The following is a 19071-nucleotide window of genomic DNA, read 5'->3' as shown; positions in this document are numbered from 1 at the left end:
TCAAGTTGCTATTATTGATAATCAAATTAATAAAAATTAGTAAATATCATGGTATAAAGCATCAATTAAAATATAGATCATACATAAGAGACCAATTAGATGTGTCTTGAACCTACCCTGGTAGGTCTAGATATATATATTTTTTGTTAATATGCTTTAAATTTTGAAAATTTTCTTATAGAATTAACAAGAAGAATCGAAATCTAATTAACAAGATCGAATATATAACGGAATACTAAGATTCAAATTCGTGATACATTAGAACAATATTATAACATAATATTTTAAATATGTTTAATAGAACCATTTGTTCACAGTTTGACAACATCTTCCAATTAGTCCATCATCAACTCAATCATAGAGAGGAGAATGAAAAACAAATGAAAAACAAAACTGGATAAGCAATACTAAGTATGCCAAAAACATATCATACTTTTTATTAGGTAGATCAATTTTCCTCGTTTATTCTCGTATTTGTACAAGTTCATACATAACTGTCATCTAACATCTGAACTTCTCCAAGAAGTCAATTTATAATTAGGCATATCCTATATTTAATAAACTAGCTTTTGTGCATTTCATGCGTCGCACGTGCATCCATGTCAATTGTAGAAATGTTTCTTCTATGTTTGGCAGCATTTTGGAATTAGTCTATTGTCACTCCATCACAAAAAGAAGAATAGAAAAAGAAAACCTATAAACACATGCCAATACAAAAAAAACATATCTTATTTTTCATCAGATCAATTTGTCATCCCTTATTCTCGAATTTATACACATTGATACATCTCTTATCTAAGTCTGGACTTTAACTTAAGCATTTCCTATAATAAACTAAGTACTTTCTAGTATATACTAATACTTGCTTAATACGTCATGCCATGAAGTTTATGAACATCAGGCTTAATTCCATCATCAACTACTAATCTAGTCTTGTACTAATATCAACGAGCAACATATATAAAGTAGAACAAATTCAGCACTCCTAATCCTGCAATAAGATAGTAGTAGTTCTCAACTCTACCAGCATTAATATCCTTTGTTAACCAATCTGGATGTCCATGTCCCCCTGTAGTTGTATGCAAAATGTTCACTAATAAACTGCTTAAATAACTTGCAGCAGCCATTGTGCAAGAAAACAGAGAATTAGCCACACTACTCATATTTTCAGGAAACTCCTTATTGTAAAACTCAATTTGGCCAATAATGTTAAAAGCCTCGGCGAATCCCATAAGTATTAATTGCGGTCTAACCACATGACTGTAATAGGTGCAATTCCATCAGGACTATTATTCATTATAGCTGAATTACTTCTCACTTTCTCAATTAACCCCGCGACAACCATAGACAAAATTGATAAAACCATGCCAATTCCAATTCTTTGTAACAATGCGATCCAACCTTCAATTTTCGTGATTTTTCTGATGGATGGCACGATTAGTCGGTCCTAGATAGGGAGCCATATTCCTATCGTGATCATTGATATAACAGAGAGGGTACCAGTTGGAGTTTAAAATTTGGGGTCGAGATGACAGTCCATTTTTAAAGCTCGTGACATTGTGAATGTCTCTTGTTGTGCCACGGCTGTGAAACAAATGATCCCTGTCGCCCAAATTGGGATTATGTTGAGAAGGCATTTTACTTCTTCTATTTGTTGAATACTGCATAGCCTCCATTTATTTGAACTAGTTCCCTCAGTGTTAACATCATCCTCCATCACTATAGCTTCTTTGTTCAAGGACCTGAGTAAAAATAGTTTTTTAAGTGAGAAATTAGAATATCTAACTTGGATAATTATTAATTTTGAACGAGAGTATGCTAACTTAATATAGGCTGAATTTAAGTTATACGTAATACTTAATGTAATTTAACCAACTATAGCAGATTACTGGCCTTATTACTATTAACATTTAATTTGAGTTAGCTTTTGACTAGTCTTTTAATTGGCGATAATATTATTTTTACTTGAGCTAATGGAGTACTATTTTTCCTATTGCACTCATTAGTTTAGAAATAGTTAATCAGGAGCGGGATCAATGGAATTGATGGCCTAAAGCCAAATCTTAATAAGATATCTCAAATATATTCATAAAACTAGCTTCTCCATGTGTCACACGTGCATCTTGTGTGCCGGACGTGCATCTCGTCATCTCCTCTAGTCAATGTTAAGTTTTACCAACTTCCATAATTTAAAAAACATTTGATAGGCTGAATCTAAGTAACAATTAAATAAAATGTCAAGCCAATAAATTAAATTGCAGGAGATGCATCACCTGTACTTATTGGTTAAAGGGAGTTTCTTCACGAAGGGCCCTTCTGGTATCGATGGATCATAAAAGATCCCGTTACTCTCACGCTCATCTAGAAGCTTAAGCTTGCATTTTTGCTGAGTCGCGACAAAAACCTGAATGATGCTCGAGAAAATACTTCCTTCGGGCTTCACATAAACACACACTTACGTCCCGATGAAAAATAAAATGAGAGACAAGAACATTTGAGATTTTTAATGGAAAGTTCGTCGAAAACGATATCAATGAGCAAATTTCGGACAGAAATTTAATCTGAAGCTCATAATTTTTTCTAGTAATGAGCAGTGTCTGGACTTATAGGGGTTGATAAGGATAATGTAAAATATTTGTTATACTCTCACTATATTTAAAATGTTGAAAGAGATAAACCTGCCTTGTTTTTCATATACTAATTTTATTTTTTGTGAATGGTTACATGTTGTTATCTTTTAAGTAATTTGATAGTATAAGAATTTATTTTATGCAATGTCGAAGGTAGAAGTTAATTAACTAGTCTATATGTTCTCTTATTTCATGAAATGGAGGTGATGAAAGTACAAGAATTAAAGCAAAACTTGGTATCAATAAATGCATCCCAATTATTGATGTTCACGATCCACCCAAATGGTGTTGCACTAAATTAAAAAAAAAAAGAAAAAAAAAGAGAAAAGTGTTGCACTGTGGATCATGCATGCTATGTTTCTCCAGAAACATGTCAAGCTAATTGTCACTAAAGCTAAATTTTTAGGCACAATACTGTTAATTTGAGAAAGTATTATGATCGTGAGTTTCATGTTGCTAGTTATGTCGATGTATAACTAAAATAAAAGGACTAAATTATTATTAATAAAGTTCAGTTTGTTGTCGACCTATACTTTGAATTCATATATCTAGATGATATTTATCGCACATATAATAGTTAGATTAAGTACTTGAGCAATTTAAAATTAAAGTGTATAAAATTTAGAATTAAAAAAAAAAAAACAATAAAGGGAGGTAAGTTTATATCGAACTAATTAGGCATTTAGGCCAAGCATGTTAATAATGCACCAAGTACAAGAAAAAAAGGGAGGAAAATAAGGCAAAGAAAGAAATTTTAAGAATAGAAACAAATGATGATAATGAAGAATGAATAAGTAATTAATATTCAGAGATTTTCTACACAATTGAAATGTGCAATTTATGAAGTTGAACACATTCATACACGAAGTAGTAAAGGGAAATGGGTAAAAAAAAGAAATTAGGAAATGAAATAGACGATAATAATGAGGACTAAGTAATAAAAGATCGAAACGGAAGATTATTTTTAAAACATGAAATACATTATAATAACGAGGAATGAATTAGTAATATATATTTATTTTTCTTCAATTTTATTGGCATGAAATAAGGAAAAATAATGTCTAAACTAAAAAAAATACATAATTATAGATAGATATTAATCTCTAAGAGATGCAGCATTAACTCTCTTAAGCCCAACATTAAATAAATATTCCATCCGTCTCAAATTATCTATCATAGTTATTAAAAATAGTTATCTCAAATTATTTAGTGTTTTAGTGGTTAAGGCATAATTAATTTTTTCCATTTTACCCTTAGTAAAAGTTTGTCATTAATGACGATGACACATAAGTAGAGTAAACATTTAATGATGAGAGATTAACTTAGACATAAATAAGTGTAAAGCCAGTCGAATACCCCTCCTAATCAATACTCCATCCAATCATAATAAGTATTCATTTCGCATTTTTATTTTGGTTCCAAATAATTTTCCGCTTACATAATATAGAAGGAATTAATTTTTTTCTTCTTCAAAATTTACCCCCATTTTAATAAGTGAGTTTATATGTATCAAGAAACAATATTAAATAGGTTTACTTAATAAAGGGTAGTTTAGTCAAAATACCTATATTTTTTTATGTAGAAGTTAATATTTTCTTAAAGGATGTGCTTTTGATTAAGTAAACACTTATTTTAAATTGAAAAGAATATTTCTTAAAAAATTTGTAAAATTAAAAAAAACATAAATAATTTGAAACAGAGGAAGTTAGTAAATAGATTAATCTTTTAAAGGTGGAATGGATAATCTTTTTTTAAAAAACTTGAGTAGATTAATTTGACAGTGGGAATTGAGCCTGAAATTTTTTGAGTTGAGTGGAGGGAAAGAAGACTTTCATCGTTTACGAGGTCTTTGCCCTCTTTCACTATTATAACCATTTTTTTTTTCACAGTACATTCCATGACCACATTCAAATTTTCTGAGTGGAAAAGTATTCCTCCGTTTCAAAAAGATTATTCTTTTTTAATTTGACATAAAATTTAAGAAATAAAAGAAGATTTTTAAAATGTGTTTTTTAAATCAAGTCTTAGATATTTATGTGACTGTAAACCATCTCATAAAATTAAATTATTTTTAAATATAAAAAGAAAATAATTTTTCTGAAACAGATTAAAAAAAAAAGGAGGAAAACAATCACATTTATTGATTCTTTTCGAAAGAATCGCAAACGATATTTCCTTCAAGATCTCTCTTTTGAAAAATCCAACCCCACGTATAGTCTCCCTTGCTAAATATTCAGCCATTATAATGATGACGGCTCAAGTGATATCAACCATTAACGAAAAGTAAAATTATTTTATTTAGGAACAAATTTAATTTTTTTCCTTTTTCATAAATTATACGTAAAAGTTCCTTAATTTTAAGGGGTATAAATATGTTGCTTAAAAAAACAATGAGTTTTTTTTTTAGATCCTTTGATGCATTGTGCGGGAGCCCTTTCACATGGAACTTCCAAATCACTACAATTGATTTTCGTTTCTGCTTGAAATCGGCCTCAAATTCAAGCAGTGTTGTATCATTATGCTCAGGAATGAGATTTTAACTTGAATGTGAACCTAGAACACAAAATTAAAGAAAAAATATAATTATTTTGGAACCGTTTGACCATGAGCATTGTTCTATTTTTTCCAGAATAATTTTTCATATTATCTCAAAATCAATATTTGGTCATAAAGTTTTTATTGTAGAGTTGGATTTCAAATTTGGAAAAGTGCTCCAAGCCTAATTTCCAACCTATCTGCATAAATTTCAAATCAAGTGCTCTATTCTCTCCTTTACAAAAAAGTATAACTAAACATAACTTGATCTCCAACTTTCACTTTATGAGCCCGTTTGGCTTAGCTTAAAAAATAAGTCTTTTTTAAAATTTAAGCCAATTTTTTTTTTTTATTTTTTGGGCTTATTTTAAGCACTTGAAAATGAACATAATTTAAGAAATATGATTTCAAAAAAAAAAGTGACTTATATCGAACATAAAACTTATAAGCTAAGCCAAATGGGCTCTATATATTTAAATAAAATGAAAAATATTTGAAATTCTATAGCCAAAGGCCTACTTTATTTCTAATTATTTAGGGGCAAAATTGACTGTTCTTTTTCTTTCGAAGAACTTGGCAAATAACATATAGGTATAATTTAATAAGTGGGTACGGAAGGATAGAGTATCATAAACTTTGCTTACGTAGAGAGACTTTACCCTTACCTTGGGAGATAGAAAAAGCTTTTCGATAGACCCTTAGCTCAGAGTAAAACAATTTTCTTTAAAGAGAACAGCAAACAAAATTTCCTCAAGATCTTTCTTTTGAAAAATCCAACCCCAGGTCCCTAATAGGAGAGTGTTTGGATTGACTTTTTTAAATTAGCTTATAAGTTAAAAGCTAAAGGGCAATTTGCAGGATTGCCCTTCGCTGGGGGTTGTCTTTAATTTTTACCCCTCAAAATGGTGGTCTTTAAATTTTATCATTTAGGCAGAATTTGTATGGGCACAAGCAGAATTTCAGCCCATGCAAATTCTGCCTTGCAATTTTTTTTTTAATTGAGCTGGAGTTCGAACCCATAACTTCGAGTATTAGGTGAGCGGCAAAACTTAAAGACCACCGATTTGAAGGACAAAAATTAAAGACCACCCCAAATGAAGGGCAATCTGTGCAAAAAAAAAAATTAAAAGTCATAAGTTGAAAATATCTAATTTTTAACTTTTAATTTATTTTTATACTTTTAGCCTAAAAATAAATATTTATAAGCATTTTTTATCTTTCTCAACCATAAAAAATAAATAAAAAAGAGCTTACCAGCCAAAAAGTCAATACAAACATCCTTATGGTCACCTTTGCAAAATGACCAAAGAATTCATCATTTCTTTTCACTATTTTTTGTCTTCTTCTCATTCTGTTCACGTGACCTCTGTCTTTTCTTTCATCGTCGAGAACCCCACACTCCCAACTCCCACTTCTCTACTCCAACAACAACAAAAAAAGTCCAACATCCTAGGCAGTAATAATAGTTAAAAAAAAATAAAAAATAAAAAAAATATCTAAACTCCAAATCTACACCATAGATTCAAGAACTTCTCTTTTCATTTTTCACCCCAAAGATTCAATCTCTCTTCTTCTTCTTCTTTGTTATTCTTCACTTGAATGAACTTCACTACCTAACTAGCACTTCATCATAAACATGCCATTTTTACCCTTTTTTTCTATCTTTCTGTTCTTGGTTTTCATTTTTGTTAACAATAAGGCAACAACAACAGCTCATAGCTGTTTAAAACCATCAAATGAAGGTGAAATTTCATGTCCACCTTTTACTTCTTTTCCCCCTTTTCCTTTTTCTTCATCACCTGGTTGTGGTCATCCTTCTTTCCAAATCCAATGTTCACGTTCTTCAAATGCTGTTATTTCCATAAATAACACCACTTTCTCTTTGCTTAATTATGAACCTACTTCTTCAACTCTTCTACTTTCTCCACAACAATCTAACTTCAAAAACTGTTCTTTTTCAAGATCCATTTCACTTTCAGGTTCACCATTTCATGTCTCTGATTCATCTTGTTCTAGACTTTCTGCTTTGAAACCTTGTCCACCACCAAATCTCCCAAATTGTAGTCACTGTCCATGGCAATGTAAACTAATCAAGAACCCACTTTTGCTTCTTCATGAATGTGTTTCAAGACACCATTTTGACTCTGATGAAAGATGCCAAAGTGATATTCTTGGTTTTCTTGATGATTTCTTGAAAATGGGAGTTGAAGTTGAGTGGGATGAGAATCAAGATTCATACTTTTCAAGTTGTAGAACTTGTAAAGCTAGTAGTGGTGTTTGTGGATTCAATAATTCTCATCCAAAGAAACCATTTTTGTGTTTTCCTCTATCTGAAGTTAGGTACTCACCTCCTTTGATAAGACAAAAAAGTGCTAATCATGTAGTTATGTTGGCATTGGTGTTTTTATTTGTGTGTTTTCTAGTTGTTTTCTCTATTGGAAGTTTGATTTTTCGTTCAAGAGAAAGAAGGGCAGGTTTAGAAGAAGATCCTACTATTATTTATCTTAGAAGGCACAGGTCTGCTAGTTTACTTCCACCAGTTTTCCCATATGAAGAGCTTGAAAACTCTACTAATCACTTTGACCAAAAAAGGAAACTTGGGGATGGTGGATTTGGTTCTGTTTATTTAGGGAATCTTGATGATGGTAGGCTTGTTGCAGTTAAACATTTGCATAAACATTCACCAAGTGGGGCTAAAGCCTTTTCAACAAAGTCATTTTGCAATGAAATCTTGATTTTGTCATCAATTAACCATCCAAATCTAGTCAAACTTCATGGCTATTGTAGTGATCCAAGAGGGCTTCTTTTGGTTTATGACTATGTTCCAAATGGTACTCTTGCTGACCATCTTCATGGCTGCAAGAATTTGTACAAAAAGGGTTCTTTAACTTGGAGTTTAAGAGTTGATATAGCATTACAAATAGCAATGGCAATTGAGTACTTGCATTTTTCTGTTGTTCCACCTATAGTTCATAGAGATATTACTTCAACCAACATTTTTGTTGAAAAAGATATGAGGGTAAAAGTTGGTGACTTTGGGCTATCAAGACTCTTAGTATGCACAGATGTAACAGTTGCTTCTGGTGATTCTACTGGTGAAGTTTGGACAGGTCCACAAGGAACTCCTGGTTATTTAGATCCTGATTATCACAAGTCATTTCGATTGAACGAAAAGAGCGATATATATAGCTTTGGTGTTGTGTTGTTGGAACTAATAACAGGGATGAAAGCTGTGGACCAAAAGAGGGAGAAAAGGGAAATGGCATTGGCTGATATGGTAGTTTCAAGAATTCAAATGGGGTTGTTGCAGCAAGTTGTGGACCCCGTTTTGGTGGTCGATGGCGAAGCAATGGAAGGCGTCGGTGCAGTGGCGGAGCTCGCATTCCGATGCGTAGCGACCGATAAGGATGATCGTCCTGATTCAAGGGATGTGGTGGCAGAGTTGAGACGGATAAGGGGCAAGGCAAGGGGAGTTGGAAGTGGTATATTGAGGACATCAAATTCTAGTAACATGGTGGTTCCTGATGGGATCGGGTTAATTGACTAATTAGTCAGTTATTTGGTAGACAGAGTCAATCGATATCTGTACTGATTAGATATAGTTAGTATTTGATAGAATGATCACATTGTGTACGATAAGTGTGTTGATGAGAGGTAAGGTAGCCGATATCTAATAGAATAGTCGGATTGTGCGCGCATGAGAGGTACCAATATCTCATTGAATAATCAGCTGCACACAAGTTACTTTTAAAAAGTGTAATTGATTAAAGTGTAAATGTGAATTGCACTTTTTTTTGGGGTGGGGAAGCTTTGGACTGAAAAGGTGTCGGGTGAAGTTTTTGTATGATTGTGGTAAAATGGAATGTTAATGTATAGATCCTACTTTTATTACTGCTTGTTTCTTACATACACAATCCCTCGTGAATTTACTTTTCTGTTTCTTGACTTGGCTGTGATTGGTAATTGAGGATGTCATTACTCTCTTGTGATGTTGACTACTTTTTTGGACACTCATCTTGTGTTTTCATCCGATGCTATATTGATTCCAGTTGTGAGAAAATGACAACCCTTTTGGAACTTAGTCTGTAGAGACAATTTGACATGCAAAAGCTAACTTGAAGACACTTGTTAAAACTGTCATTATTAATGAATAGAAAAAGCTTACCATCGTATTGTATGTTCTTTTCTTATCAAAACAAACGAGTCATTACATTTTTAACACTATTTTCATGTCTTTTTCAACTAAAAATTGGAAATTTTGAATATTTGGGAAACATCCACATGTAAGAATTTGACTTTTTAGCAAGTTATATGGGCAAAAGAGTACAAGAAATAATGTAAGGTCACCTCGTGAGTGATCTAGTACAAACATTATTGGCCAACATGATGGCACTATTTATTAGTCAATAAGTTAGCCTGAATGGGTCCTCTCAGAATCATAGTAACTGTTATACCATGTGCCATCTTATTGCCAGATCAAAATTTTACTCCACATATTCAAGATTTTATAGTTTATTCGGTATTTAAAGCGGTGAAAGATAACACGTCTTTCAGTGAAATAGTTAAAGTGCGGCAATCTAATCCAAACACCACCGTTATGAAAAAAGAAATTATTGAAAGATTTCAGAGTTTCCGTCTCCTACAAGAGTCATCAGCCACCAACGATTCAATTGGCTCAGGGGACACTGCTTATAATATACAACATGAAGAAACTTTATATTTTAGAGCTACACATTCTAGAAGAGAACAAGAGGCACACAAGAATATTAAGACGTGGAAGAGTATTTATTTTGGATAGTTATCATCCTATGCCAAGACTAATTGAAGTATGCAGCTTCCAATGCTTGAGCTTTTTTGCCTGCAACTATTGCTTCCTCTTGTTTTGACATTGAATAACCTTTTTCCTGCACCAACAAGCAACAATAAATACAATGTAATCTAATAAATTCTCTCTCATTCAATGTAGTTCTCATTCTAACAGTGCATGTGTGTTGAGCTCCATTCATGACTTATTTTTGGTCCTTAATATGCAAGTTGAAGTCTATGCCTGACCTTTCACCATCATGGAGTTTAAATACAAAGGTCCTGTTGAAAAAAGTAAACTAGATTGATCCCTACGTACATGAATTTGCCTAGTTTATGTATCAGGAAATTAATGCTAAGTAGAGTGACTTTTCTGATGATCACACAGAACACATGCAACTTGATAGCATCAAATTTGCTCCCTTTATAAACCTTATCACGAAATTAAATATGCCTCTTTGACGCATAGGATGTTTTTATTGCTGGAATATGCGTAGATAGATACTTATAATTGCATATGTACATGAAAGAACGCTCTTTATCGGTACAGTAAACTGTAATTCATGGGGGATAGTGCAATCCACACAGTAAATATTGCATTTTGACAAGCAATCGTCAATTTGTCTTGTTGAGGCATGTCAGAAAAAATCAAAAGGTTTTACGTGAGGGGGTTGAAACTACCTGGATAACGAGTGACACCCTAAAGAGATGGCAATGAGAAGGGCAGTTGTTTCAGAACAATCTATTCAGCTAAGAAGCCAAAATTATGGAGCAGAGAGCGAAGACATACCAGGAGGCGCCACAAGAACGGTGTCCCTTCCCTCTTCTTTAGCTGCTTCTCTATGGCCTGAATAGCTGCGAGTCCCACAACCACAACTTAAGGATAAGTTACTAAGCACTTTTATATGCGCAGACAAAAATAAGTGTATACCAAAAGGTGAGGTTCAAAGGGTAGCAACGAGATCAAAGGATCAAATTCCCATCCTTACCAAAGAGGCCATACTTCATTTTACAGGCAAAAAACCACAACCCACACCCAGAACCTTTTTTTTTTTTTTGTCAAAATAGAAGCTCATATTGGAAGGGAAATGGTCTACCTTTTGTAGCCTGACCACTATTCAGCAACATAGTGATCCAAACTTCATTGAAAACGTCAAGCTGTTCGTCCGACGCTCCAATAATCTGAACAAAGTAGTGTATTTATTTATCATTCATGAAACAAGTAGGAATAATGCTAAATAAATAATATCAGCCCCCCTTCATGTTCAAACTACCTTGTAGTCTACGGCATCAAATGTATGTCCAAGCAATTCCAACGCCCGTTCATTTTCACCCTTGCCATATTCAAACTGCATCTCTGCAAGCTAACATAAAATGTAAAGAAAGAATTAAAAATTGAAAAATCTGTTTCTATCTATCAATTATCAATCATAAAACTATTAGCAGCATCAACGTTTTCAAGGATGTGATGGACAGGAGAATCTTAAGCAATAGTACAATCAATAAGTTCAAAAATTAATGTGTTCTGATCTCCCCTAAAAACCATGATCCTCGTATCCTTCGGATCTGAACTGTATAGAATCAGTCATTTAAAAGCCAAATTGAGCGTAAAGCTCAATTGGAAAAATCTTTTATTGAACGCTATTGAAAGGGGATGTGAACTGTAAGGTATGAGTAGATTTTCTCCAAGACGTTATGCAGAAGTTAGTAAATAGAAGGAAAAATAAAAGGACAAACCAGCAAAGCTCTCCGCATCTGTTCTCGTTTTTTCTTTGTCATTTTAGAGATTCTACAGGAAAAAAGGAAAAAAAAAAAAAAAAAACTCGGTAAATTTCACAGTAAGTGGTTGGACAGAACAGTTTATGAATGGAAAGAGTGGCTAAATTCGTCCTGACCTGGATCTTAAACCCTCGAGTAACTCCTCTGCTTTAGAAACGTCGCCAGTACAGGATAGGGCCCACAACACCAAGACATCCAGGTGCCATTCAAGATACCAGAAAGCCTAATGTAGCAGTGGCAGCACAAAGACACAGAACAATGGTTTGTATTTTGTAAACACAGAAAGGAAAGAGGACTGCGCAATGCAATTGCTAAATGGAAGTTAATACTAATGCAGATCAAATTTACGGTTCACAATCATGTTAATCTGAAAGGAAATGATTCATGAAAAAGCAAATGATGCTGAAAGATTGAAATCTATTTCACGTCATTTATCCATTTTCTCAACTGATTGAAGTTTTTCTTCCTCAGTTTTAAATTTGGTAAGGGATTAGGGAGGGGCTGTTCAAAAGCATGTATTGTTACATAACTTAAGATCACCGACGACCATTTCACAATAAAAACAAGTACATCAACTTTGTTTCCATATTTCTTCATGAAGTCTTTGATTTGGCTTTGTTTAGCTGATTTTCCACACTTCTAAAGTAGGAAAGACCAACATAATCCCAACTTAAAAGTGCATACGCATGCAATTGCGGTATAACCTAAATAGAGAATTTTAACACGCTTCTGCACCTGAACTCACTTTATCTGACAGACGATTAGCTAGGATCTTCAAACGGTCCCCAAAGACATTAATCCCACCTCGTACATATACCCGGAGTAACAAACCAAGAGCATTCAAGTACACCTGCATACCAAGAAAAATGTAACTCTCAGCATATTAAAAGAACTATGAAGTTCTTTTTAATACACCCCACTAACTTACTTCGGCTGGACTGGCATCAATTCTTTCCAACTCTTTCCAGATTTTTTGGTCATAAACATCTCTTACTTTTTCCATGGGAGAATGACCTTCCAAATAACAAAGTGCAACGTGCCACCAATTGTGTGTATACCTGCAATATCCAAATGGTTAGCTTTTACAATTTTAAAATTCAGAGCCGAGCTAGGAGTGCTGTTATCAGATTCTGTGCATACATAAAAGATGACAAAGAACTCCAGGTTCTTGAGCACTCCTCCATAAATTGTACTGCTTCTTTAAAACGACACTCATACTGATAAACATGACAGAGCTGCAAGGAGATTGCAATAAAATAAGCAAGAAAATATTATACTAGAATAGCAGTCAATGAATAAAATGCAGTTCCTCCAGCCACAAAATGATAAGAACTACACAGCTTGAAATGGACAACTATTCCATTACAACAAAAATTTATGTCCATGCTTATTGTTTTTCACCTACGAGAAAACAATAGGAAGAGTTTCCCTTAAATGATCAGCAAGATTAATGGTGCTATTTTGTGAAGAGTTTCCCTTAAATGATCAGCAAGATTAATGGTGCTGTTTTGACATAAGGTTAGCTAGCTGGATTGACAACAAACGATTAGATGAGAGATAGCTTGATATATAGGATAAGAATTTGAAAATTGGAAGTATAAAAATGGTACCTTGTTAACTATCCACAGTATTATAATAACTGGAATAGCAACAAAAAATTTGTTCTGTGCGAAGCATATTTCACTAGTTGGGATGAAGGTTAATAGTTGATGGTACAATTACAAGGTTTGTTCTGGTGTCTGCCAGCAACCTTTCAAACCACTTTCTATTTTGGTAAGATACTTATATGGAAATATAGGGGTAAGCGTGAGATTTAGAGAACAAATAGAGTGGAATGAGTTTACATGACTTCTTTAGTCAATCCAACTAGTTTGGGATTGAGGCGTAGCAGTAATTATAGTTCATAAGGTTTGTGAAGAAAGCTCGAGCAAAAATAATATGGCATACGTACTTGTATCAGCTAGAAAGGAAAGAGTAACTTGCAACATGAGTAACTCACAGCATGATGTGTCCAGGCATCTTCACTATCAATTTCAAAGCCTTTCTTTGCAGCTTCTTCAGCATCTGCATATCGACCAAGCTCTAATAGGGGAAATGCGAGCATGCCATAAATGTAACTTTCGCCTTTATTTACTGGTAGGACCTGTAGGCCAAAATCTAGAAACTTTAATAGGAAGAATTGCTTGAAAGGAACCTGAATTCATTCTTAAAGAAATGAATACATTAGTCACTCCTGTTATGGACATTAAACCTCTGGATAGTCAGATACAAGTTGTTTATTAATTTACTTTATTCTTTTTGCTTTTCTGATATTGCCTAGAAGAGGAAGAAAAAGGAAATATTCAGTCAATATGGTATGAACCTGTTCAACAAGTTTCACAGACAAATCAGCGCGACCCATATAGAAACAAAGCACTTGAGCCCTCTTGAGAGAGACTAGATCTCTTGGGAAATCCTTAAGCAGCTGCAAATAGGTAATGAAATATCAATCAAGAGATTTATGCAAAGATCATAAATGCAAACTCATGAAGATACTGATGTGGATACATGATGAAACCGCCTACTATTCATCCTTTTGCTTTTTGACTAGTCCATTTTACAACATCCTTATGATTTTAAAGTAACAGAATTTTAATAATTATATGCCAAAGACCAACCAAATTAGATACTCTGCTGATAGATTATTTTCTGATTCAATGAAGACCAAATGTTAATCCATGAAAAATCACTAAATAACATGGCATAGCTTTTCAACCTGAAATTTAATTGGGATTTAAATAATGACAAGACTTGTCAAAAGAAAATCATACAGAGAATGGGTATCTTCACAATCATCTGGTTCTAAAGATAGACTATTAGAGAGCCAAACTTTGACACATACTAGCTAATTGAAACAATTACAACTATCCATAATCAGAAGCAGACAAGACACCATTGTAGTAGAACAATAAGATCAAAAACAAAACACCCAAGCTTTTTCCAGTTTTCGCCCGTCGGCCGAAATTAATTACGGACGCTAGCCAAATTATACAAAACCTATACTGATTATGTATATTTATACTTATACATACAACCTACACATTTGTTGGTTATTATTCTTTTGAGCGGTCCAAAATGTAATTATCCCTATAAAAATATCAGCAGAAATGAGGAAAAGCAACCGAATCTATGAAAAAAGAACACTTCAAACAAGTAGCAAAGAACAGAACCAACCTTCAAGTGTAGTTCTACAGCCACATCGTCATCTCTATTTGGTGAAATCAAACAATTGATTACCTCAAAAACCACTTTCTCATACGAGCTAGCTTGTTCCTAAACATAATATCAACAAGAGATAAGTAAATTAAACTCCCAAATAGAAAAAGATTAAGGGTGTGTTTGGTATGGAGGATAACATTTTCCAGAAAATATTTTTCAATTTTCTCATGTTTGGTTGGTCAAGAAAATTTTCCTAGGAAAACAAGTTTCTAAGAAATTCGAAAATGACTTCCCTGATGGAAGTAGGTAAAACAAGTACCATAAGTGACATTCTAAGATCATTGTCTCCTCTCCAACCCCCAACCCCTTGACCATCCCACCCCCTCCACCCCCGAACCCCCACGCCTTGACCATCCCACCCCCGAACCCCCACCCCTTGACCATCCCAGCCCCGAACCCCCACCCCTTGACCATCCAACCCCCCATAATATTTTGCAATTAAATATAAATGCTCTTGGGATAATATTATTTTGCTTGCTTACCCAAACACTAGAAAATAAGTAAGAAATCCAAACAATAATATTTTCTAGGAAAACATTTCCTTCAAACCAAACACACCCTAAAGGAGAATAACCAAAATATGCCAAAAAAAGTTTTAAAAAATTGTACGAGGCGAGACTTGGCAGCTTCAAGAAGAGGCATAGCACGGGAAGAATCGGCAGAACAAAGGTACTGACCAGCCAAAATATTGGCCAAAACACAAGTTGGGTCTTGTTTAGGAGCTTCCAATATTACAGACCTTTCTCTTCCATAGCTAAGTACCTGAGTACAAATCAAGAATCAAAGTTCACACTAACCAAATATCGACAAAAATATGATCTTTTTAGTCATACTGATAAAAATTAAGGAGATATGAAAAGGGTGCTCAAGAATCAAAGTTCACTCTAACACAATATTGATAAAAATCTAATCTTTTTACTCGTACTGATAAAAAATTTAAGGAGATATGAAAAGGGTACCTGAGCAAAGCTCAAGAATCAAAGTTCACACTAACCCAATATTGATAAAAATCTAATCTTTTTACCCATACTGATAAAAAGTTTAAGAAGATATGAAAAGGGTACCTGAGCAAAGCTCAAGAATCAAAATTCACACTAACCCAATATTGATAAAAATCTGATCTTTTTTACTCATACTGATTATAAAATAGTAATTAAGGAGATATGAAAAGGCACCTGAGCAAAGCTCAAGAAACCAAGTTCATACTAACCCAATATGGATAAAAATCTGATCTTTTTTATTTGCACTGGTAGAAATTAAGGAGGAATGAAAAGGGTAACTGAGCAAAGCTCAAGAATCAAAGTTCACACTAACTCAATATCAACGAAAATATGATCTTTTTACTCATACTGATAAAAAAAAGGTTAAGGAGATATGAAAAGGGTACCTGAGCAAAGCTCAAGAATCAAGTTCAGACTAACCCAATATTGATAAAAATCTGATCTTTTTACTCATCCTGATAAAATTTAAGGAGATATGAAAAGGGTACCTGAGCAAAGCTCACACTAACCCAATATTGATAAAACTCTGATCCTTTTCACTCATATAAAAATTAAGGAGATATGAAAAGGGTACCTGAGCAAAGCTCACCCAATATTGATAAAACTATGTTTTTTTTTTTTTTTTTTAAGAGATACTGATAAAAATTAAGGAGATATGCAAAGGGTACCTGATGATAATAAGAATTGATAGCAGATATGCAAGAATCAGAACTTGTATTCACTTCATAACCCCATTTGTCTACTTTAAATCCTTCCATGTTTCTTCACTTTTACTTTTCTCTCAACTTTGGTATGCAATTTGATGATTGTGAAGTTGGTGAGTTGTTATTCTTGCTTTTGTTGAGTTGTATGTGAGAGATAAATAAAATAGTAAAACGTGGAGGATTGTTATTTTGGGAAAGCTTTAATATGTTAGGCAAGTGACGAGAAGATTTTGGTGTCGCAGTGTTGTTTATTTGCTTCCTGACTAGGATAGCTTTTGGTTTTTAGTTTGTTGAGGCATATAACGCCTTTTTTTTTTCTTTGGATATATAGAAGTTTAGCTCCCGTCTAGCCATAGATTTTGAGAGTATATTTTTTGTTTGGTCATAAAATCTTAACATATTTTGAAAGCAAATTTTCAAATTCTAGCTCAAACCTCCTTTTGGGCTAAGATTTATGTTTTGGTCTTTTCAAAACTTTTAAAAACTATCCAAACTTTCGTATTTTATAAAAGAACTCCATCTATCCTATCTTTCATGTTTCCACGATTAAAACGGTCTCTTCTATAAAGTGAAGATTATTTGTACAATGTGGAAAGATTACATTAAAAAATAGCTAGTTACTACCGTTTTTTTTTTCTTGCACTGATGGATCTTTGTATTGTAATTTGAATTTTAGTAGCTAGTAAGTGTGTTATTAGCAATTGTTATTAAAACAGCATGTTTTGCATAATTTGGGATTAACAAGTACGTATGTTTTGTATAGTTGGGTATTCTTGATAGTTTTTAGAACTTATGAGTATAAGTAATGTTTTATGTTTTTCAAAACAAAAGGTGAAATATGTTTTGAAAAACTATGACCAAACACATTTTTAGAACTTGAAAAACTTCAACCAAATCAAATTTTTCAATTTTTTTTTGGGAATCTATGGCCAAACGCTAGCTTATTATCATACGAAATGGAGTATATCTTATCCAAACTAGTTTTGGCAATGAAAAGTGTCAGGTATTGCATTCGGTGGTCAATTTTGATTCTGTTATTTAAGTTATATTTAATTTTCTTGAAGTATTTAATTTGTAATTAGTTTAGCAAACTACGGACAGAGCCTGCTCCTCTTCTTTTTCTTTTAGGCTTTTGATTGAATGATGATTTCGACAATAAAGGTATAGCACGAGTTGCTTCCTGTAATGTTGACATTAGAGCTGTACAAAGAAATCGATAAATCGCACTAAACAGACAAATTGAATCAAACTAAAAAAAGAATCTGAGTAGTGATTTGATTTTACTTTAAAAAAGTCAAACCGAGACCAAACCAACCCGAGTATATATACATAATATATAAATTATTTTATACATAGAAATATGTATTAGAATCTAATTTTTAAATATTTTCTTTAGATTTTTCATAATTTCTGTATTTCTACATTCGGGTTGAACTAAGTTTTTGTAATGATCCATAAATTTTGAAGCCAATATAAGTAATTCATAAATTCCCCAATCAGAAAGTGAATCTAATTCTTTTAATTGGATAAACAACGAAACCCTCCAAGGCTCCAAGGATTCAACTCTCCAATGGGAGATATGACATCAAGTGTGATATTTACCTCGTATTTAAATATCAAGCAAATATTGTTGTAAGGTGCTTTCCATTAAACTACGATTAAAAAGAAAAAATTGAAAAACCCGAGATACACCAATATTTAAAAATTCGATTTTTATTGATTTGATTTGATTTGATTTATAGATTTAAAAATCCGACACAAATAATTTGATTTGATACTTGAAAAACTCGAACCAATTACTTGGTCCATGTACACCCCTAGTTGGCATAAATCTTGAGAAGATAGTGAATGCATAAATGAGTTCCTAACATAATTCACTGAAGTATAGTACCAAATACTAGTATACAATATTTTCGTTGTCTAGACCTTTATTCTCTTTGTTTATGCGGAAACATCTTATATTGACATCTTCTCCTCTATTTTATTTACCTCTTCTAGAGCCACATGCAAAGATGGAGGACGAGGAGTTAGTTGACTTTGTTTCAAAATCCCAATCACCATTAGAATGACGAACAAGAAGGCGTCATTTGAGGTCTGAAGTTTTGAACTAACTTTAGACAAATTGCTTTCTTTCAAGTTTCTTGAAGTTTGACTTTGATTTTGGCAAATTAAAGTTCAATCGCATATGTTTGAAGTTTAGACAAAAAGTATGAACTTTGATTGCACAAATAATACGTCAAATTTAAGACAAATTTGTAATTTTAAATATGAACTTTTACAACTTTCGTCGCGTATGTCTGATGTTGATTCCAAAGTGGTTATACTTACAAAAAATTATAGATTTCGACTATGCTTTAAATA

General features: G+C 33.0%; 2 protein-coding genes and 1 pseudogene across 4 annotated transcripts; 1 reads left to right on the top strand and 2 right to left on the bottom strand.

Annotated features, from left to right (window-relative positions):
- Nucleotides 1-866: 866 nt before the first annotated feature.
- On the bottom strand, nucleotides 867-2494 carry LOC132066001 (protein NRT1/ PTR FAMILY 2.13-like; annotated as a pseudogene).
- A 4054-nt stretch (nucleotides 2495-6548) lies between these two features.
- On the top strand, nucleotides 6549-9056 carry LOC132067176 (LEAF RUST 10 DISEASE-RESISTANCE LOCUS RECEPTOR-LIKE PROTEIN KINASE-like 1.5). Its single transcript, XM_059460326.1, has one exon. It carries the CDS (start codon nucleotides 6802-6804, stop codon nucleotides 8710-8712), a length of 1911 nt encoding a protein of 636 aa, XP_059316309.1. The 5' UTR covers nucleotides 6549-6801; the 3' UTR covers nucleotides 8713-9056.
- Nucleotides 9057-9760: 704 nt separating this feature from the next.
- Nucleotides 9761-16995, bottom strand: LOC132067175 (uncharacterized). Of its 3 annotated transcripts, none has more exons than XM_059460324.1 (14): nucleotides 16675-16995; nucleotides 15615-15767; nucleotides 14961-15059; nucleotides 14110-14211; nucleotides 13747-13890; nucleotides 12888-12982; nucleotides 12676-12805; nucleotides 12493-12597; nucleotides 11864-11970; nucleotides 11706-11757; nucleotides 11243-11332; nucleotides 11066-11150; nucleotides 10759-10829; nucleotides 9761-10069 (listed from the first exon to the last, which is right to left on the bottom strand). In XM_059460324.1, the coding sequence occupies exons 1-14, from the start codon at nucleotides 16762-16764 to the stop codon at nucleotides 9983-9985; spliced, it is 1410 nt and encodes a 469-aa protein (XP_059316307.1). In that variant the 5' UTR covers nucleotides 16765-16995; the 3' UTR covers nucleotides 9761-9982. The 3 variants fall into 3 exon arrangements, 2 of the variants coding, with proteins under 2 accessions (XP_059316307.1, XP_059316308.1); XM_059460325.1 differs by having other exon boundaries at nucleotides 10759-10823; nucleotides 16675-16992; XR_009417079.1 differs by lacking the exon at nucleotides 9761-10069 and having other exon boundaries at nucleotides 10758-10823; nucleotides 10958-11150.
- Between the last annotated feature and the right edge of the window lie 2076 nt (nucleotides 16996-19071).

Source organism: Lycium ferocissimum, chromosome 8 (assembly GCF_029784015.1).
Source record: "Lycium ferocissimum isolate CSIRO_LF1 chromosome 8, AGI_CSIRO_Lferr_CH_V1, whole genome shotgun sequence".
NCBI classification, from domain to species: Eukaryota; Viridiplantae; Streptophyta; class Magnoliopsida; order Solanales; family Solanaceae; genus Lycium; species Lycium ferocissimum.
The sequence above is the reverse complement of the archived record's forward strand: the minus strand, read 5'-3'. Positions and strand labels throughout refer to the sequence as shown.

Coding starts and splice junctions, on each gene's coding strand:
- LOC132067176 (XM_059460326.1), top strand. CDS start 6,802: ATGCCATTTTTACCCTTTTTTTCTATCTTTCTGTTCTTGGTTTTCATT.
- LOC132067175 (XM_059460324.1), bottom strand. CDS start 16,764: ATGGAAGGATTTAAAGTAGACAAATGGGGTTATGAAGTGAATACAAGT. Junction 14,212..14,960: donor CTGTAGAACTACACTTGAAG/GTTGGTTCTGTT, acceptor ACCTATTTGCAG/CTGCTTAAGGATTTCCCAAG. Junction 12,806..12,887: donor AGTTCTTTGTCATCTTTTAT/GTATGCACAGAA, acceptor TGGATATTGCAG/GTATACACACAATTGGTGGC.